A 21,233-nucleotide genomic window follows, 5' to 3' on the forward strand; every position below is an offset into this window, starting at 1 on the left:
ATTATTACAAATCATTAAAGAAAATACCCTGAAAGAGCAACACGTGTGTGTGTCTGTGTGTGTTTACTATTATAGCATCCATGCATCTCCAGCAAAATCCATCTCTACATTGGATCCTTTTTTCATGTTCCACCCTAAATCCTTGTAGATGAATGCTCAATGCATGGAGCTAGTCCTTTCTTAATCTTGCCAATTGTACACATTTCTATAAAGGCTGCAATTAATTTGATTGCCATTAGTTTTTCTTAACATTACAACATTTATTACCAACATAAAATACAATGAATGTTTTATTCCAGCCTGTGATTGATGCACAGTTCAAGACGTTTATTGTCATGTGCACAGCAAGTGGTTGGGCAAACAAATTCTTTCTTTGGAGTTTCCGTCACACTTCAACTAAAATAAAGGAATGACTGTAACTGTAAGCATAGAAAAATAAATAAATTAGAGTGAGTACTGTGTACAAAATGGAGTGTAGTCTGAATTTAAGGTGCAATCAGTTGTGCAATACTGTCACATATGCACACACAGTATTATTAGTGCATACATAGCTGGTTACATGTTGCATGTATGGTATAGTTATGCATGCATGCACAGCACATACTAACACCTCTGTACGTAATAATCATTATTATTATTATAGCACTTTTTCCAAAAACAAAACTGCTAAAACGACAAAAATACAACAATGTTAAATCATTTAAACAATCAAATTAAATGGGGGCATCTAAGAGTTCCACTGTCTATGAGTTTTAATAACACTGTACATTGGGTGTGCAGTATAAAGTACATTCTGTATGTTATTATCTATACTATGGAAAAAGTACATGAGGGTACTGCAGACAGCTGCTTCTCATGCACCTCACTACATAAACACCATCATGAGCACCAGTGTGATGTGCGGGGGTTATTACAGGACAAAAAAAACGGGCTGCACATTATAATATGCGGGAGGAGTTTCCAAAACGCAGCGACGCCATTGGCTCAGGCCACACACACACGCACACACACACACGGACTGGACGTGGATGGACTCGAAAGAGACCCGCATGTATAAGGCGCAGCTCCTGCACCTGACTGGAGTGCGTGGTCTCTGTGAAGAATGACGCACACGGTAAGGGACATGTCAGCCTCTCTGTCTGTACTATAGACCTCACTTGTTGCTTCTTTGTATAAAACGGTTGTGCGCGAGGAAGGCACGAACTAAAAAAAGTTATTTTCAGTGTCCAAACTCAGGACTTGTTGCTGGAACTAAGTTGGGTTTGAGTAAATGATACAAACTACCAAGCATGAGGCGGTCATAGTACAAAACAGACAGATAACGAATCAGTCTGTTTTTTTTTTTTCTTTTTCACAAGAATGGTTGCAAGAACAACCATATCTGACGTGGTTTCTATGCTGGTTTTAATTTCTTATTTTATAACTTTAAAGTTACATTAAAAAAAAACTGTTAAATCATTAAAAAAAATATATTATAAAATTACAAATATTGTTTGTTTAATTCAAAAAATTAACTAATGTCTCCCACTCATTTTGAAACGTCACAGGTGTAAATAAATAAAATTAAAAATGTTTGAGTTATATTTAGCTGCCTCAGGTTTAGTGTGTATTCTGTCCTGACACTCATTCCTATGTCGGGCTGTGCTTACATGTCTCAGACTCTGATTTAAGTGTTTTTTTTTTTTTTTTTTTACTGCAAATTCATGTGAACTCAGCCATGTAAATGTTCCCACTGTCTTTTAAACTATTCTAAAGCTTGTAATATAGGCCTGCAACTAACGATTATCTTCATAATCAATTAATCTGTCGATTATTTGTTACATGTTTGGTCTGTAAAATGTCAGAAAATGTTGAAAAATGTTGATCTCTCGTTCCCTAACCTCCAAATGAAGGCGTTCTCAAACGTCTTGTTTTGTCCACGAACCAAAATTATTGTGTTTTACTGATTTCTGTGTTATACGGAGCGAAAAAACATATTGATATAGACAGAATTGTTATATTCCATCCCATAGTTTTCCTTTCCATCAAAGGTGTCACTTGTCAAGCATGAACTTTCACTATAACATTAGCTTGGCTCCTCTTTCCAGTACAGAGGTTCAGGCAGAGCAGGCCTGTATCAGGATGAGGAGTTTGTGGACATATTGGAGGAGCGGAGGCGCACCAGTGACCTTGGCCATGCCCTCAGGAGCTTTAAGCCCCTCCCCTACCTAGGAGCTCCGCCCTGCTCTGTGGCTGAACTCAACCAAGCAGTGCTGGACTCCCACTTTCTACGCCATGTGGCCAGAGAGGTGGGCACTCTAATAAATCTGTAAAGCAAGAAGTTTCCAACACTTTATCGACATGGACTCAGGCCTCTTGTTGCATCCCTCCTTAGGTCGCCATGGAGACAGGGTCGTCTGTGGAGGAGGTGAGAGAGGAGGCTTGTGGGATTTTGGAGGAAATGTCTCAAAATTTGCAGCTGGGGTTCATCAGGCTGATGGGCTACACCCTCACCAAGGTGTTAAAGAGACTCTTCACCAGCGTCTTCGTCAACATGGAGGGCCTCAGCACGGTCAGGATCACCAAACATATAAGAAGACTGTATTCTTAAGTTGTTATTGACATATTTATGCATTATAAAGGTTGATATCTGTTCTTATGTTGTTGTACGTAATATTTTCTTACTGACATCTTCTACTCGTCCTCTTCTTCTCATCACATTCAGGTTAATTTCTTTTTTTATTCGTAAAATAGTTTGAAATTATCACCTTGAGGCCTGTGATATTTTCTACTGCCCTTCAACTTATATAACAGATACGAATGTTGTATCATTCAGTCAAGAAACTCTTGCTTTAAGAAAGCCTGCTGTTACTATTAAAATGGAGTCACTCATTTTATCAGTAAAACATGGAGAAACGCACATTGAAATATGTGCTTCAGTATTTTAATGTTTCTATTTCTATTTTTTTTTTCTGTTTTCACAGCTACAACAGGCCATGCAGCAGACTCGTGTCATCCTGATGCCCAATCACAGGAGCTACGTGGACTTCCTCATTATCTCCTACATCATGTTCACCTACGACCTCCCTTTACCTGTTATTGCCGCAGGAATTCGCAAGTATCTATTTGAGTTAGAACAGCATCATATCATTATAGATAAAGACTATTCTATTCTATTCTATTATTATTATGACGTAAACGTCTCTTCTATTTGTTTATTTATACGTTTTCCTCTCCTCTGTAAAGCTCTCGCAGGGATGAAGGTGATCGGGGAGATACTGCGTCGCTCTGGAGCGTTCTTCATCCGACGTGCCATCGGCTCTGACAAACTGTACTGGGCAGTGCTTTCAGAATACGTGAAAACCATTGTCAGGGTGAGATAATCGATTAAACTTGTTCACAATTGGAATTTCGTAAAGCTGTTTTTTTCCTGACCAACTATAAAAGGCACTTCCAACACTGTTTGGTGTGTTTTCTGTAGAACGAATTCGCTCCCATGGAGTTTTATGTGGAGGGTTTGAGGAGTCGCACGCTGAAGTCTGTGACGCCAAAGTTGGGTGAGTGTCCATATGTTATCACAGACTCTCACAGACTGTTTGTGTGTCACAGTGTAGTTTCCTTGTTGCCTCAGTCTCAGTGTAAGTATTGTTATTTTAATTAATTGAGGAAGAAACATTGATGAATACAAATGGTGTCCTTTTTCACACCCACTGGGTTAAATCACCCCTATAGTTGACAAAAGCTGCATTCATTTATTAAATAACATGACATAAAATGTAAAAACCACTATAGTACTTTTAATTTCATATTATCTGTATGTATCTGTATTATCTTATCTTCAATGGTGATTTTTGTTGTTATTGATAGAAAAGATGTCACATAATTTGTGTGCTGTGTCCTTCAACTGAAAATGGGCCTTTTCGGCACTTTTTCGCGGGTGCATCTTTCGTGTTTTCAGTGTCTTGCTTTATTCTTAGCGCAATGTGGCTGTTGCACCCATATGTATTGACTTAAAACAAATCACTTCCTGTTTGCAGTGTGGGACAGTACTGAGAAATAAATAGTTTGAACTCATTTGAGAACAGTTTTACATCCATTTCTTTATTACTACACTTTTTATAAACAATCCCATATTTTAGTGAAGATGTGCATGCACAGTATATGCTCCTCTGTGTCTCTCTGTTTCTACAGTATCTGTATATGTGTCTGCAGGGATGATGCACATGGTGCTGGAGCCCTACTTTAAAAGTGAGGTCTTTGACATCACACTGGTTCCGGTTAGCATCAGCTACGACCGAGTGCTGGAGGAGTCGCTGCTTGCCCATGAGTTACTGGGCGTCCCCAAGCCTAAAGAAAGCACCGCGGTAAGTCCCGGTCACATGATTTCACTGCAGCAATAATTCATAATCAGCTCATTGTTAGAGGCCTGACCACCCTCTGGCATTCACTGACATGTAAAGTTCTTTATACTGAAGGTAAATGGGGTTATTCCTGCCCGTTCTCAGTCTTTATTACTGTTATATAATAAGATAAATCTGTCCATTTGTTGTTTTGGCAAGTAACACGTCCACATCACTGTGAATAAGAGCAGATTGTTCTTCCTTGTGATTCTGCAGGGTCTGCTGAAGGCCAGCAAACTGCTTCAGGACAACTATGGTTCCATGCATGTGAACTTTGGCCAGCCTGTGTCAGTCAGACAGCTATGTGAGGGCAAGATAAACCGCTGCCAGTACAACCTCATCCCCAGGTCGAAAGGTTCCTCACACATCTGTTCACATCTGTTTTTTTTCTCTCTCGCGCACCACACTCATCGTCCTACATGCAGGGTTAAGCTGGGGGATTTTTTCTAGAATTGCTGATGAGGTCATGAGGTCACATTCCTCTATTAGCTAACAATCGAAGTGTCAAATGAGTTCACATCATGGTGATGAAGTCTATCAACTTCACGCAAATCACTCTGTGTTTAGATCTCAGGTCCCCCTGGCGACATTGGTACATTACTTGACACAACCAATTTTCAGATGAAGGACGCAGCAAAATTAAACATTCTACTCTTTAATTTGTTTGTATAATTTATAATTATTGTTTGTGTAAATTATACTTTTCTTTCATTTTGGTTTATTTCATTTCAACATATTAAAGTAAAATTAAAGTAAGACTCTCCTCCTCTGTAGCTCTTACAGCCTCACTGACTGCAGTAGAGTCTATCTGACAGCGTCCCCTTCCTCCTCTTTCTACTCACGCCCTCTTCTTCTTCTTCTTCGTCTTCTCCTTATCTGCCTGTTGTTTCTATTCACAGAGATCTCCCTCAAAAGCCCACTCCAGAGGCTCAGGCTTGTGTGAGTTGGCTCGCTCATCTCATGGTGCGGATCCAAGAAGAGGGCTCTGTGATCAGCCCGTGGTCTCTGATGGCGTGCCTGTTGCTCCAGGCTCCCGTTGCGGTCTTGACAGAGGATGGGCTGCCATGGCAACAGCTCACAGAGAGAACGCTCTGGCTTAAGAGGCTGGCGCTGGACTTTGGGGGACATTTGAAGTGGCCTGGTGGGTGAGGATCACTGTGCAATGCAGTTATCAAAAGCACTACTAGAACTTTACTTTTGGCAGCTCTGTTCAACAATAACTAAAGAAAGTGATTTATGACAATGTTGAAAACAAACCTGAATCCATTCAGTGGATGCCATAACTTCCTCTCCATCCATATCTGCTTTTGTCTTTCAGTTAATTTTTGTTTTTAGTTTTTGAATTCAGTGCAGTTGATGCAGTTGCGTCAGCTTGAGCACATGAGTGGGATAAATGTTCAGCTCTGCTCACACTGGCCATTTGAAAAGGATCACTTCTTACACATCCATTGAATGGCCAGTAGGTGGCTTCTTTAAGTCAGGCAGACACTTGAAAGGAGGAAAAAAGGTGTTTTGCCTCAGCGTCTCACCTGGACAATCTAAAGGCGTCTTCATTTGCTCCGAGGTAGATCACAACAGATTAAGTGAATGTGAGTTGGCACAAGTGTCTGGATTCACTTAGGAGATGTTCACTGGATTAATGCACTTTAAGTAACTTAACCTAAGAGGACTGCAGTGAACTCTCTCACTTTACAGGTGTCGAGTGTTTGCAGACTAACACATACACACAAACTATTCTGAAGCCTTACCAACCATCAGGAATAAAAGACCAATGGAATACTTGTATAGTAAAAGATCCCTAACCTTAAAAACTCTTTAAAAAAATACCTGGACACTGGGAACATGTTTCCAAAAATACAAATACAAAACTGGTTTAGTCCATAGGAGACGGTATGAGACAGGCAGAAGTTTAAAAAAATGCTATATATAATATAATGTATATATAAATACACAGGGAGGGAAGACACAACGAGACACAGGTGCAAGTCATTAGCAATCACACAAGCGTAAAACATGACAGGATGTGGGGAATGAAAACAGACTACCAAAATAAAACAGGAAATAACCAAAAGACCCAAAAACCAACAGAAACAAAACATGGTTTTGTTGACACAAGAGTCAGATTTCTATCAACCAATGCAATCAAATCCCATCTCTTTAGGACCATTTCCTCACTGGAGTGTGGCTGAGAGGGACAGAATAACTCATGGGTAATATTTCAGTACGTTAGAATAGATGTTTGTCAGAGTCCATCTGTTTTGTTTTTTTCTTAAAATGTCAACATTTGTGGCCAGCCATGAAAACAACAGGAACAAGTAGGCTGAGGAACATTTTGAGTTATTAACAGATTCTGAAAGTGTGATTTCTAAGCATTTGGGAGCTAAGAAACAGTATCCTCACATTTACATAGCCCAACTCTCTCCCAGTCTAGCTGTCATTGAAACTACTGATCAACACAAGTTTCGAAGTGTGTAACATTTGCATTTTAAAACAATACTGAGCGAGCTAATAACAATGTAGCCACATTGCATTCTGAAAGGCACAGTGGATTATTAAAAGACAGCGTCTAGCATGAAAAAACATTTTTTAATCCCTGTATGTGACTTGAATGAACACTAACGTAAAGTAGATTAACGACGTTGATGAAAACTCACCCCATAAGAAGATAGAAGGTTAATAAGAGGTTCTGGGTGCTTTATTTTCATCGCTGGCGTCATGTCGTCATCTCAGAAGGTGTCCAATTATTCTCAGGTCCTCCGTTGAACAATAATCCATCCGTTTGTGTATAAACTCTGGAGAAAGTCTGCTATCTTAAATGCTAATGCGTTAGCATAAAGTCAGCTAGCTTAAAAGCTAACGCGTTAGCATAACATGAGATCGGCTACGGCATGACCAGAAGCCTCTGTCTTCGTTGCCACGGTTTAGTTCTTCTGCAGTGTGTTTGTCCTTGTCCATTTTTATTCAACAGTGAACACACACGCAGCTTCTCGAAGCAGCAGTAGCAGCAGTAACAGCGAGGAGCGCAGCAGCTGCTGCATATTAAGTAGCCATGTGTTTCCTCTGTGACAAGCAGCTGATTGGCCATTCACAGCATCAAACAACCCTAATTCAAATACAATGTTTATGGCTTTAATACCCACAATACTATGATTTGAAGCATGTAGTGGCTTCTTGGAAACTTCAACTTGCATAATTTGAAAAAACGAAAATTCCCTCATTTTGAAAAAAACAACAAACTTTTTCCTTTGTTTACTTGGTTTGCACTGGGCCGACTTGTTGATACTTTTGCAGTGGCGGGTCACTGTTGTTTCATTGTCATATTTTCCTGCATAGTGAAAACAATATACTGTATGAATATGCATGTGCATTTATATAGTATACTTTTAGATAATTCACAGGTCACTGTCTGCAGGACAAGTCTCTGACTCAGACGTGATGTCATCCAGCGCGGCCATCCATCGCTCCGTCGTTCATCAGAAAGCCGGACGTGTCTACCTGGTTCAGGAAGAAGAGCCGGAGAGGAGACGTGCAGTCAGCGCAGAGGAATCTGTGATGAGGACAGGGACATCAGTGCTGATGTTGGCCTCGTACAGGAACCAGTCTCTTCATGTTTTTGTGCGTCCTGCTCTGCTCGCCATGGCCTTGGACGTCACAAATAGCACACACAAAGGTGAGGGATACTTTTTCAACTGTCTTTCAACTGGATAAAAAAAAATCTGTGACATTTTGTTATATTTTCATTGTGATCCACTCTTCTCTTCACAGACGAGCTCTTCGCCTTCTTCTCCTTCCTACAAGACCTCTTCTCCTCCGAGTTCATCTTCATCCCTGGCAAATTGTCTGAGGTAATGTACAGTTTATTGTACATTACATGTGGATCATGGCTCCTTGAATGACTTGCAGACCCAGGCATTGTTGTTACTGATATTCTGTCTGTCCCGCAATCAATCAGGACTTTGAGGAGGCGTGCTCTCTCTTGAAGAAATGTGGTGCGGTCCACATCGACCAACAGGAAGTGACCCTTTCCGATATGGGACGCGAGACGCTGTCCTTTCTGAAGGCTCTAATACAACCCTTCATAGACTCCTATCAGGTTTGGCATCTCCCGTCATGGTGCACAGACATTAAATCTCTCAATTCCTGTGTTTTTGGATGGTATATTGAAATTTGTTTCAGGTCAACAAAAAATTGCATAATAGATTTAAGTTTTATGTTGGGTGTTTTGTAATTTGTATGTAATTTATATGGACAAAAGGGTAAAAAACTACTACTATATTCTCAGTAATTGACATGAATAGAAGAAGAAGAATATATTAACTGCTCTGATTGATTGTGTTTTTATGTCCAGATGATGTTCAGGTACTTTTGTGAACAAGGAGCTCAGGTGATCACAGAGAAACAGTTCCTACCTGCTGTGAGAACTCTGGCTACAAAGCTCCTTCTCTCAGGTAAAACAGAATGTGTGAAAATGACCGCTGACCTCTGCAACCTCCTCCGCTTGTTCACAAAAATGATTGTTGTTTTTTGTGTGTGTTGTGCGCAGGTGAGCTTCCCACCTATGAAGCCCTTTCATCGGACACGCAGAAGAACGTTTTGTCGGCTCTGCAGAGACTGGAGGCTGTGACAAAGATGAGGTTGGAGTGACGAGATTAGTTCCTGCGAAGCTGTTGCGGTTTTAAGCTGTGGTGGTTCAGAAGCTGTTTGCATTCATACTGTTTGATTCTCCTGTTTTCTGATCACAGGTCCATGCAGCGTGAGTACAAAGTGAACAAAGCTGCTGTGAGAAGAATTGCTGATATACTTTGTAAGTCTGTGCATTTTTTTTAGATAAAAAAAAAAAAAGTTTTAAGGTTTTCCATTAGAATATTTGAATCTACTTTGTTTTGTCTTAAAAACACATTTTATGTTAATTTGCCACTGTAACAAACAGCTGCCTGAGGGAAATTTATTTTTCACTAGCTGGGAAAATCCCTGTCCAGATGCTTCGGACTCCACCTGATGCCAGACTTTAGTCTCCAATGGAACGGATCCAACTTCACAATCAGCCCACAGTCCTGTTTACCCGCACTTGACCTTTTCCTCTGTTCCCTCTGTGCATGTTCTTTCTTCCTCCTCCTCCTCCTCCTCTTCACGCTGTGCCTTTATATGCAGCCATGAGTAGTAGATCCACACCTGATCTCTGACTTTATCCTCCATGCCAGACTGAACCTGGCTGTTTTCCCCTCTCACATATTCAGTACTTCCAGCTCTCAGAAACCCCAATCATGTCAGTATAACTGAAAATTGTATTTTTTAAATCACAATGAGTTATTCAGGAAAGAAAGTTGATAAACAAAGATGTTTAACTGTGCTTCTCTGTAGGACTGAAGCATGGCTGTGATTATGATACTAAACTATAAATTCATTTTAATAAATAACTTAATGCGATTGTTCCGGTTTTTGAGGTCTGGGTGTAAAAGGTTCTTATGCGGAGTCAAGTGGGTTACATACATACGACAGTGTTCACTGTTTGGAGACAGAGATTTGAGGACTTGAGACTAATGTTGATAAAAGACTCGACTTAATTTAGACTTGAATAAGACGACTCGAAATGACTTGACTTATGGAATATTTAAATCTCAAATAGTGAGTGGTTACAAAATGTTTTTGAAGACACTGGGTGTCTGCTTTTGCGGCCCTGCTTACAAACCTGGCAACCAAGCAACGTTAACACCACCACATTAAATTTCATTCAATACTTCAAATCCTGCAAAGGAAGTTAAGACAGGAAGTCACTTAACTGCTATCTGAAGCTAACGCTAGTTAACATCTTGGTGGGTCAAAAGCTGGTTATGATAAGTGCGCGAGACTTGCCATTTTTTATATATTGTATATTTTATATGTATAATATTTGGAATGCATTTCCATGGTTTAATGTAGGCCTAATATCAGTATTCTTTACATTTTAGGCTCTGCAGTTTTATTTATTTTCATTTTTCATTGTTAATTATACCGGTGTTTTTTTTTTTTATTTATATATATATAAGCAATTCAGTTGTATGGGACCATGAAGCAGTCCTTACATTGTATGGGTAATACAGTGTTTCTGTTACAGATAAAACTCTTAGCAGTTCAAGCTGACTGTATTTTTTAAGCATATTTAAATGTGGAATATATGGGAAATCATCTTCATCTTCTATATTCATACGACTTGACTTCACTGCTTGATTCTTGAGACTTGGAGGTTAAGACTTAAGACTTTCTGGTGTATAACAATAGTGACAGGATCAAAACAACATGTAAATCGTGTTTTGGTTCTTCGGTCCCTAAACATCTCCACTTAAAAAACCTAAACTATTCCTTTATAGGTTATATTTTAAACATTAATATACTTACACTTACACCAAATAAGTGCTGTTATAATAGTAAACACTCAATAAAAACACATTGAATCTGCATTCATTCAAGAGTTTGTGACATGTTTATTTTTACCTCTGTGCAACTTAACACATGTAAAACAAGAGTAACAAAATGCACCATAGATTTTTCAAATTTACGTATCATTTCTCCTCTTATTCTGTTTTAATTATTTGCTCTGCAACCGTGAATTAACCCAGATTAGCCAATAGATTTCAATCTCAATTTGGTATTGGTCCGATACAAAGGAACCCTACATATCAGATAAAAGTTCATGAAGCACAAGCAGTAAAGAGAAGCTGTTTGTGAGAATGTGAGTGGCCTTTTTTTTTTTTTTTTTTAGGAAAAATCAAGTGTAATTTTGTTTGTAAACAGGAATTTACTGAATGTGGCTTGATGGTAAATGCATCAGCATAACATCATTATTTTACACTCTGCATTCACAGCGAGCTGCTTTGCATTTCTGCATATACCCATTGTTTCAATCATTCATTCTAAACTAGGGTTTGAATCAATGTTACATTCCTCACATGCATACTTGATCACAGGAGTTTGTTTCCATTTGTGTGTCATTAAATTCTTTGAGTGCTGAGTTGTGCATGTGTTGGTACATGAGTTTCTATGGTTACCTTTGTCTTTCAACTGAACTGGAAAGTGTTGGGAAGAAATGGCCACAAATAGAGAAAAGATAAGAAAAGTGTCACCTGGGCCCTAGAAGTGTAAAATATGTAAATTATTGGACTAATATCTGTATCAGTTGTACACCAAAAACGTGGTATAGAGCCATCCCATCCATCAGCTCTCAGCCTGCTCCTGTAAACCCCTCAGCAGTAAGAAGAAGGCCTCTTATGTGCCAATTAACAGGTGAATTGCTTTACATTGACGTGGAGATTATCTGTACACTGGCGGCGCGTCGACCTTGATGCGTAAAGCGCTGACTGGGTCTTGGCAAAACACAGAGATGTATTCCAACACTTTGGAGCTGAGCTTTTTCTCGCTCTCTCTGACTCTGTGTCGCTCTCGGTCCCATTTCTCCCTCTCGCCGTTCATCTGGGAGAAGAGGTTGACCTGGATGGTACGCAGGGTCTCTGCAACTATGTAGAAATATCCCTGCAGCGCGTGACAAAAGGCGGCGCCTAAACTCAGCGCGGCGCCCGTCAGGTTGGGCACCGTCTCGCACACGACACACATGCCCTCCAGCGCGTGCAGCATGGCTCTCTTGTCCGGAGACGGCTGACCGTGGGGGTGGCCGTGGGGAGTGCTTGGTTGCTGGGCATGGCTGATCAGGTACCTCACGCTGTCGGTGAAGTGGGCGGCGGCGCGGCGCAGTGGCAGCATAGCCAGGTACAGGTGACAAGCAGCTTTAGTCAGAGCATGGAAGAGCAGCCGCAGCTCAAGCACGGCGTTGCCTGGGGATAAGAGGGCAACGGGGTCAAGCAGAGTCGAATTTAACACTGTGGCTAATGTCAGCAACACTATCAAACAGCGTCTGCTACTGGATTAAAGTCTGTTCTCCATTCACGTGGGCGGAAGTCATCACCTGGGCACACTAAGCGAGTGACACGGTGCGTAATTACGCGTCTGAGCTGCACGGTAACCACCCTATTATTAAACAGAGACAAGTTTCGCTTCTCTGGAAGAGGAATTGACAAATCTCAGGATCATGACCTGAAGAGATTATGAGCACACGGACAAGTAGTGTTAACTAAAAGCAAAGAAGCTAGAATTTAAATATTTGAATGTAAGACATTTAAGAGCCAAATGTTAAAGTTTTGTGTATATGTATGTATATACATGTATATATATATATATGTATATATATATATATTTATATATATACACATATATACATATATTTATATATATATATATATTATGTATGTTTATATGCATATATACATATATGTATATATGTGTATATCTATACATATATTGTTTTTATGTATATATATGTATGTATATATATATATACACACACATATATATAAATATACATACATAAAAAAGGTAAACTTCCATACGTTTTGTGAGTGATATGTTTATGGTCTGTCACTGATAAACTGTGCGTAAAATAAGAACAATGTCTAAAATACCCACTGCGCAATGCAAATAAATTGCGCAATGGAACATAAACATAATTTGTGTTTGAAACAAAACATTTGGTCTTACCGTCTATAAAGCAGAAAATCCAGAGCAGGAAAGTACTCACTGCCAACCAACTACACCAATCCATGTAGTCTCCCAGTGTGTGTGTGTCCTGTCGTGGACCAGGCAACAACAAGAGAGGCAGCGGTGAAAACCCTGTGTTACGTTCTGGCAAAGACCTGTCCATCTGCCTTTACGCACTTAATACCTAAGAGAGTCTCATTCTCGTCCGCAGGTGTCAGGAGTGTTATAGCCTCTGCGGAAACCCCTTGGAAGTGCGCACGGGGCGTCAACACTCGCAGTAAAAGCAGAACTCACTGCACTCTTTGTAGCAGCAGATTTTCAGGCCCGAGGAAACTCGTCAGAGAGAGACACGAACCGTGAAAGCACACGGTTTAATTGGGAGCAAGTCGTAAAAAAAAAGGGAGCAAATATTTAGACAAAGAAAGGCTTTGGAAATTATAATTATAAAAAAAATCGTTGAATCTAAATAAAGTTGCAACAATTAATTGATTATTAATCGGTTACTATCATCAACTTTTTGGATTATCAATTAATCGGGAAATCACACACTCAGTGTGGAAATAAAAAAGAAACTGAACTGTATCTGTGTCCAGCTTTGAGTAAGAAGTCATTTCTTTGTTTTAAATAGATTAAACAGTCGTGGAAATTGAGCATTCACTAATATATAACCCATTAATATAATGAAATAAATTAACACTGGATTTGTTTATATTTTTTTTTAGGAGCGAGTAAACAATTAGAAGGATTATCAGTGGTGCTAAATTTAAAATATACTGTATGCAATAACTTTGTATGGATCAAATGTAGCGATTCATTAAATCCATTTTGAAAAAGGTTTTGAATAAAACCTTTTTTTTTTTTTAATCAAATTTAACTCCCACACACATTCTTGTGTTTCTTGTATTTCCACAGTTGTGTAATGTAAAATTGATCATAAATATACGATTATTTGAAGTTTAATTAAAGAAAAACTTCATTAATTTTTTAAAAGTCCTTTCATGGCCAAATTGCAGTATCACCACAGCTCACTAGGAGGAGCCGGTACTCTCTTTGGGAATCATTGCAGTACAGTCTGAATGCACAGTGCTGGAATCTGTGATAATAAAAAAAACAAAACAACAAGGTTTCAGGACCTTGATATATATGGTCCACATGCTGCTGTTATCCTCACTGATATTTTGACTTCAGAAAATAAACGCATGGTAAAGGATCAGGTAAGAATAAACCAACCAACCAACAAATCCCCTATGAGGTGCTGCACATGAAATGACTGATAGGATCGACCTCGACTGCGACCGCACTGAGAGATCAAAAGGTCACAGCACAGCACGGCACAGGAGCATCCTGAGAAAAAGCCCCTGAGGCTGTCACATTATTTCAGAAAAACACAAGAAAAAGCACAGAGAGGAAGGGAGAAGCCATCTTCACACCGATAACCTGCATCATGACAAATAATCTCCATAATCCTCTGTGACAACAGACTGTGCAAAATCTACAAAGTGAATAACCATGTGTTTCTAGAGCTGTGTCTCTGCAGTTTGTTTTCATGCAACGCTGCATCCACAGCGGGTAACATTCAGCGATATAAACCAGGAGGTATTTAATAGTTTGTTTGACAATCGTGAAATTCCAGCTGAACGTCATGTATAATCTCTTAAAGTGGAACTGTGTGCTCTGCAGACTGTTACATTGGGAAGTTAACACAGAAGTACAGGAGTGCTACTGTATCTGGAAACACTAAAGTCCACGAGCACCAGTTCAAATGTAAGGGCAGGAAAAAGGCACTGAGCCACAGTCGGGCTGCAGACGAGACACAATCTCTCACATGGGGGAACAGCTGAGGCCACCAACAGACATGACCAAGTGACTCAGTGTACGTGCTAACTTTGGCACTGTCCCTGTCAACTAAACAAATAAATAGGTATCAAGTGTGTGCATCCAGAGAAATACTCATACTCAAAAAAAAATGTCATTTCTTTAACTCAATACCACACAGTATGTGACCCCACCAGTTACACTTACCTATTTTTTTAACCCAGATCTTCCCCTCTAATCAGTTCTAACTCCCTCACAGTACCACACCTTCACAGGCATTCAGAAAACCAGGAAGAAAAAGTCTTATTTTATGTACATTTTATTATATTCATGCCATTTTCAGGATTTCATGGCACTCTTGCGTACACCATAAGGGTAACCTCTGACATTACATCGTAACAGTAGTGTGCAACATGGGAATGTTTAAAGTGTAAAGTGTGTAAAGTGTATGAGTATACATGTGGCAGGGCGAACGCATCACAGAACATGTTGAACACATGTTGGAAAAGCCGTATTCCCTCGTTTAGATTGAATTAGAATACAGATTTTGCACGTGCGATATAAAAATATTGCAATTTTGTATAGGAAAATGACTTGGTTGCATTTTAAGGCTGTTAAACATTCAAGTATTGGCAATTATAATCAGGTTTTCTTTTGCTGATTTGTTTGCAGTAAAATTCCCTTTCCCACAATAGGTGACTACCTCTGAGGACATTTCACTTGTCCCTTAATCCGTGTCAGTTTAAGGTCATTTAAAATGAGTCTGCATGGCTCAAGGCAAGAGCAAGGCAGTGATGGTAAAAAATCAGGAGTTTTTCATTGCAATGCTCTCCCAGCTACAAACAGGCACTTTTTTTTAGGCCGTTAGGTTGAAAATGTCTTTGGTTGATAACAATAAAAACGAATGTCTGTGCCTGAGGGTGGGAGGGAGCGTTAATCCGTCCACTTGTCCTCATTTAGTTGGCTCATACAGCTGTAGGTCTAGTTTGACCCACACTTCTCCAGTGGGGACTTCGTGCAGTAGGAGGCGTCGATTTGCGGCACCTTTGCTCTCCATCTCTTTTTTGATGGTTGCCACGGGAACTTCGGTCCGACCAAGGAAATCTGGAGGCAGAAAAAAAACGTCATTAGTGATTTTATTGTAAAATATAGACACCACTTTAAAAAGGAACTCTGGAAATTTTGAAACGGGCCACTAAGTTTAAAAATATGGGCGTGGAAGTACAGGCCTCTTTGCCTAGTTTCATGATGACTACAATGTAATCCTCCCTCTCATTGTAAGAGTTTGACATTACTGAGGCACTAGTCACTCAATTCATCGAGACCTGAGCTAGAGCTGAATTACAATCATTCTGGACATAATTTGAGCCATTCATTGGCAAAAATAAACACTTTTAATAGACATAAACACAGAATGATGCAGCTGCACCATAGGATTACATTGTTGACTTTAAACATCTTAAAGTACCAAAATCTGGTAACAATGTGATATAGAATAATCTAACAGTCACAGTGATGGCAAATAAGAGACTGCAGCGTAAATAAAAACCACAAAGAGGTGTTTGTGCCTGGCATCAAACTAGTGACTGTGTGTGTCCCCTTCATTCTGTACTGGCTGGACAAATTTGACCAAAAGCTGTAAAATCAGCTCTGTGAGTGTGTCCACTGACCATCTGGTGAGAACTGGTCTTTCTCAAACACAGTGATGCACAGGACGTCCTGGTAGAGGTCTTTGATGAAGAACTGACAGTTGAAGTTCCACTTGGGGTTCAGAGTGTCGCTGACGGGCCGCGAGGTGTAGCACTGAGCCCCCATCGTCAGCTCACAGTAGGGGTTACTCTTACCTGGTCAGAACACATTTAAGCAGGTTTAAATGAACTGGCCGCACACGTTTCCATACACCAGTGAACATGGCCTCACCGTTGGGTTTACAGGCCTTGAGCTCTTGAGCTTCAGTGACAGTCACCAGCAGTCGGCCGATGCCGCTGCTTTTCAGAGAGCGTGCTACAGTAAAAAAAACAACAACACAGAGCCTTTAGATACAGGAACAAAAAAACACACACCAGCTTTTGTCTGTTTGTGAAGGATGTGTGGATAACATACAAACAGGTGGACACGTGATTTGGTAGGAGACAGGGACAGCAGTAGGGGGACAGCCTGCTTGAACATAATCCAGTCTGTGGTATTAAAACAGCAGCTCTCTGTGCACTACTGCCGCTTTAAATCTGTTATCTGTTATGCCATTTTAACCTGATATCACCTGCTATCACCTGTTATTATGTGTTATTGCCACTTTAATCTGCTATAGTATGTGCCTTAAGATTATCTTATTTATTACATTTTCCTTTTTTATACTATCTTATTTTTACACTGCCTTATGTTTCATTTAAAAGGAGCTGTATGCAAGAAATCTATTGTATGAAGTCATACAATGACCATGACACATCATCAGAGATGAATAAAAAATAAATAAATAAATAAATAAATAAAACAAATTCTCTTAATGTTGTGATACCCGTTTCAAACTTCTTTGAAAAGTTACCTTGATAAGCCTTCTCTCTCTTTTTCTTCTCCGTTTCTATAAAAAGTTCAGATGCTGCTTTAATCTTCTGAACCCACGTTGCCCTGTGAAAGTAAAACAAGCGAACGAGTGAATACTCCACACAGAATAATCACAATAATCAGGGTGTTTGCTGATATGTATGCAGATGTACGTGTGTGTGTGTGTGTGTGTGGACCTCTCGTTTAAGGTCTCAGTTCTGAGTGTATAGACACGATCGATGTGCGAGACGTGGAAGAGCGGCTCATCGCTGGACGGGTCGGGAGGTGTTTTCACCAGAACCTCATTCAGAAACAGTGGCTACACAGAGGAAAACACACGCCGGTGAACATCACGACGCTCGGGTGAGGAGAATGATTGGAAATGAAATCTATAAAAAAGGTCTCGTCTTACTGTTTTGTACATCTTCAGTTGGATGCTGGTCTTGGGGCTGAAGAGCTTGTCCGGTCCTGAGGAGGAGAAGGGCTTAGCGCTGTGCGTCAGCAGGAGGAAATCATTGAAGAGGAAAGCCCACAGCTCCCTGCTGCTTTTGGTCTTGTGCAGCCGACCACTGCGGAGCAGCTTGCGAGGCCCGAGGCAGTTAGTCAGCGAGTTGAACACCAAGTGCTGAAAGAGAGATACAGGGGGAGACGGTGAGGACATGAGGAGGAGAGATGGAGGGAGGAGAGAAAGCCGGAACAACAGAGCAGGGGTGTTTAATTCATTGATTTCATTATTCTATGTTTTATGCTAATTCAAGTTCTCATCCTTGTATTGGAGATTAGATGTTTCGGCGGTATCATTTGTTTCATCACATTTTAAATCCATGACATAGTGATTTTTGAACTGAAGTTTGAATTAAATTAAAGAATCAGTCAAATCGCAATCACAAAATCTGTCAGAAAAAGTACAATTTGATGTTTTCTTTAACTCTTTAAGCACTACAGTAACGTGTTTCTTTGGAAATGTTGTACTGAAACAGATGCTGCAACATGGTCCAGTACTAATAACACAGCATTAAGAAACAACCTCTACTAATATGATTCATCCTGTATGAGTCAAAGTCAAGGTCAAACCGTATTTACATATGCACATTTAAAAACAACCCTTTTTGCCCAAAGTGCTGCACATGCTTCAAATAGATTCAAATAAAATGAACAATAATAAAGTCAAAAACACAATGATAAATGTGTTTACCTCTATAGCGCCCTCACACTGCACGTGGCTCTGAATCCACTCCAGCCGGTCAGAGTTCTCCTTCTCCCTGACCCCCTCATTGACCTGGGAGCACAGCTCCTCCGCTCGCTCCAGTGCCTCTCTCAGTGGCCCGCGGTCTGCATGGCCATCAGGCGTGTGCTCCAGGATCTGACAGACGGGAAGGTAAAAGGTGAGGGTGATTCGAGACAAAAAAGGACAAAAAAGTGGCATCGGGGATTATTGGAACAGACATACGTTCTTGATAATCAGGGGATAGCGTGTGATCCTCTGCATGGGCTTGAGGAGGAAGCTGGACAGTGGCATTCCTTTACAGCGGTAGTTCGTGGCGATCTTCTGCTCAAAAAAAGACAGTAAGCCTTAAACATTTACGTTATAGTTCGTCTTACAGAGACACAGTGTGTGTGTGTGTGTGTGTGTGTGTGTCCTCCGCATACTTAGTACCTTGAGGAAGTCTTTGAAGTCGGGCTGGTTGTTGGTTTTACTCTGCAGCAGGGCGGCGGCGTTGAGCTGACACGAGCAGAAGCGGATGTAGGGCTGCATGTGCGCGAGCTCCGATGCCAGCAGGTCTCCTATGAGCTGCACCGGCATGTTCTCTCCTCCCGTCTTCTTCCGCACGCGCAGCGCCCTGAGACACAAGTGGCAGATGGAACGCCACAATTTAGACTTTTGTTCCATCTTCAGGGACACAGATCTGTGTGCATACGCCACTGTCTGTGGTGGTCGGAGCACATTTTGTTTCAATATATTCACTGCGAGGATATGTTGATCGTCCAAGTGCCTTTAGAGGTTTTAAGACATTGTGATCCACAGACGACGGAGTCACAGGCTGTGGATGTGCAGTGCAGCTGACAATAGGTTTTGGTATTCTCCTTATGTTACGATTCACTTTCACTGTTAATCTTCAACAATCTTATTTTTTTCTCCCCCCCCCCCCCCGTGTCTGAACTCGCTGGGGAGAGGACGTGCTCTAGTGATATCTCGCGTCTTTTCAGACTGGTTTCAGTAATTGGCAACAACCTCCAAACACAAGAGTATGATGACAACCCAAAATGCCATTTACCTGTGGACAGGCCCTTATTTGAGAAATCTTAATTCTAAATTAATTATTTCTATTACCTGCACTATTCTGAATTTTGCTTTGTAGAGAATGCATCATGTTTCGTTGAGTGTGAGGAACCTACTTAAGAAGTTTAGTATTGCACATTATCAGCTCCCGCCAGTTAACGAAGATAACGGCCATCTCTGCTTCTGTGAAACGTCCTGACTCAGACATGGGCCTGTAGAACACCTGAGATACACAAACACACACAAATAAGTAGGAAAACAATAACAGAAATATTCTTACAAGGTCTTAATCTTAATTCATCCCTGAGTCTGTACCTCTAGAACCAGCTCCAGATCCTCCACATACGTCTCCTCAGTCTGGATGAGCTCATGGATATAACCCTGCCTCTTCCTCTCCTGAGGAGTCATGGTGTCCAACGTCATCAGGTTGGCACACCCTGTAGCATGCACACACACACGCACGCACGCACGTACGCACACACACACGCGCCCAAGCAAACAAACACATGCAGACATGCATGCATCCCATGCACACAGTGAGTCACGAGCGCACACGAAACACGGCACACCATCATCGGCATGTTAAAATCTCGTTTTTTATTATTGTTCAGTTCTGTGAGATTTTATTTACATTTAATGCACAGACAAGAGTGAGGCACATCGTAGTGGCGGTGCATGGGTTGATATCGGACGGACCAGGCAATGCTAATGCTAACAACAATGCTACCATGGACAGTGGATTAGAGAGAGAGAGAGAGAGAGAGAGAGAGATGAAGCACCTTTCATGGTGGAGTGCTCACTCCGAATGGTTGCATAGGTGTGACTAAATAAAGTAGCTCATGCTTGAGTTGACGGAGCAGTGGAAGACTTGGGTGGTGGTTCAAGTCTTTGAGGTTTAAACTTGGCAAATGTTATTAAGTAGGGCTGAACGGTTTGGACTAAATAGCTAATTACGACTGTTTTGACTGACATTACTCTCGCGATACGATTCAGACGATGAGAGAGGGCATACTAGTTTATACATAATTATTCTCATTTTCATTTGAATAACATATTTAAAATGATTACTGTGATATTTGCGCACATTTGTGAGAAACAAAGATGTTTTCTTCAGTCTGTAGCAGGCCAGGCCAATATTTCATCTAAAAATGGCCTTAAGATATGTTATTTATTGATTTCTGGCTTAACACATGTTTGGCTTTAAAGGGATAGTTAGGATTTTTGAACGTGATGTTGTATGACACAAACCACCAGGGGTAGAGTGGATTCGACGTTGTTAGATCATTCAACGAGGCTCCGGTTCAGAGCCGAGAAAAGTAGTTTGGGACACAAAACTGACGGGTTTCAAACCACAAACATGCATGCATGCATATGTTATGTTAACATGTTGGAGCAATACAACCCCTGCCCATCAGTATGTTAAAATCCAACGGGTTATCTTTATGAACCAGAGTACACACAGAGAGAGAGAAAGAGAAGCAATCTCTCTAGGAACTACTTTCCTCGGCTCTGAACTGAAGCCTCTTTAAATGATTTAACAACGTTGCATCCACTCTACTCCTGGGGTCTGTGTCATATAACTTAATTCATTGCAAAATCCGAACTATCCCTTTAAGAAACAATGCGCCTCCTGCGTCGGTGAATTGTTCAGC

General features: G+C 40.7%; 3 protein-coding genes across 8 annotated transcripts in view; 1 reads left to right on the plus strand and 2 right to left on the minus strand.

The window, feature by feature from the left end:
• The first annotated feature begins 1,010 nt into the window (after positions 1-1,010).
• Positions 1,011-10,351, plus strand: gnpat2 (glyceronephosphate O-acyltransferase 2). The gene is made up of 16 exons (XM_058614390.1): positions 1,011-1,114; positions 2,088-2,288; positions 2,375-2,551; positions 2,964-3,093; positions 3,226-3,353; positions 3,461-3,536; positions 4,192-4,343; positions 4,596-4,726; positions 5,279-5,520; positions 7,792-8,049; positions 8,145-8,224; positions 8,332-8,472; positions 8,728-8,827; positions 8,923-9,013; positions 9,122-9,183; positions 9,339-10,351. Exons 1-16 carry the CDS (start codon positions 1,103-1,105, stop codon positions 9,389-9,391), a joined length of 2,034 nt encoding a protein of 677 aa, XP_058470373.1. The 5' UTR covers positions 1,011-1,102; the 3' UTR covers positions 9,392-10,351.
• Positions 10,352-11,155: 804 nt separating this feature from the next.
• On the minus strand, positions 11,156-13,156 carry LOC131444191 (uncharacterized). The gene is made up of 2 exons (XM_058614391.1): positions 12,945-13,156; positions 11,156-12,184 (listed from the first exon to the last, which is right to left on the minus strand). The coding sequence occupies exons 1-2, from the start codon at positions 13,105-13,107 to the stop codon at positions 11,667-11,669; spliced, it is 681 nt and encodes a 226-aa protein (XP_058470374.1). The 5' UTR covers positions 13,108-13,156; the 3' UTR covers positions 11,156-11,666.
• A 1,906-nt stretch (positions 13,157-15,062) lies between these two features.
• itsn2a (intersectin 2a) overlaps positions 15,063-21,233 on the minus strand; it is a 35,130-nt gene continuing 28,959 nt past the window's right edge. For all 6 annotated transcript variants that reach the window (XM_058613361.1, XM_058613364.1, XM_058613363.1 and 3 more), the window contains 11 exons: positions 19,897-20,018; positions 19,698-19,804; positions 18,958-19,141; positions 18,751-18,849; positions 18,496-18,663; positions 17,713-17,925; positions 17,498-17,619; positions 17,302-17,384; positions 16,680-16,763; positions 16,430-16,603; positions 15,063-15,863 (listed from right to left, as the gene is read on the minus strand). In XM_058613361.1, coding sequence (XP_058469344.1) covers positions 15,712-15,863; positions 16,430-16,603; positions 16,680-16,763; positions 17,302-17,384; positions 17,498-17,619; positions 17,713-17,925; positions 18,496-18,663; positions 18,751-18,849; positions 18,958-19,141; positions 19,698-19,804; positions 19,897-20,018 — 1,508 coding nt within the window. In that variant the 3' untranslated portion in view covers positions 15,063-15,711. The remainder of the gene's footprint in view (positions 15,864-16,429; positions 16,604-16,679; positions 16,764-17,301; positions 17,385-17,497; positions 17,620-17,712; positions 17,926-18,495; positions 18,664-18,750; positions 18,850-18,957; positions 19,142-19,697; positions 19,805-19,896; positions 20,019-21,233) is intronic.

The sequence above is a fragment of the Solea solea genome, chromosome 17 (assembly GCF_958295425.1).
Source record: "Solea solea chromosome 17, fSolSol10.1, whole genome shotgun sequence".
Lineage (NCBI taxonomy): Eukaryota > Metazoa > Chordata > Actinopteri > Pleuronectiformes > Soleidae > Solea > Solea solea.

Excerpts from the sequence above, each read along its gene's own strand:
- gnpat2 (XM_058614390.1), top strand. Across the intron at positions 3,537-4,191 it reads GTCTGTGACGCCAAAGTTGG|GGATGATGCACATGGTGCTG; the intron begins GTGAGTGTCCAT and ends ATGTGTCTGCAG. Across the intron at positions 8,050-8,144 it reads CACAAATAGCACACACAAAG|ACGAGCTCTTCGCCTTCTTC; the intron begins GTGAGGGATACT and ends TTCTCTTCACAG.
- LOC131444191 (XM_058614391.1), bottom strand. The coding sequence starts at position 13,107 with ATGGACAGGTCTTTGCCAGAACGTAACACAGGGTTTTCACCGCTGCCT. Across the intron at positions 12,185-12,944 it reads GATTTTCTGCTTTATAGACG|GCAACGCCGTGCTTGAGCTG; the intron begins GTAAGACCAAAT and ends TCTTATCCCCAG.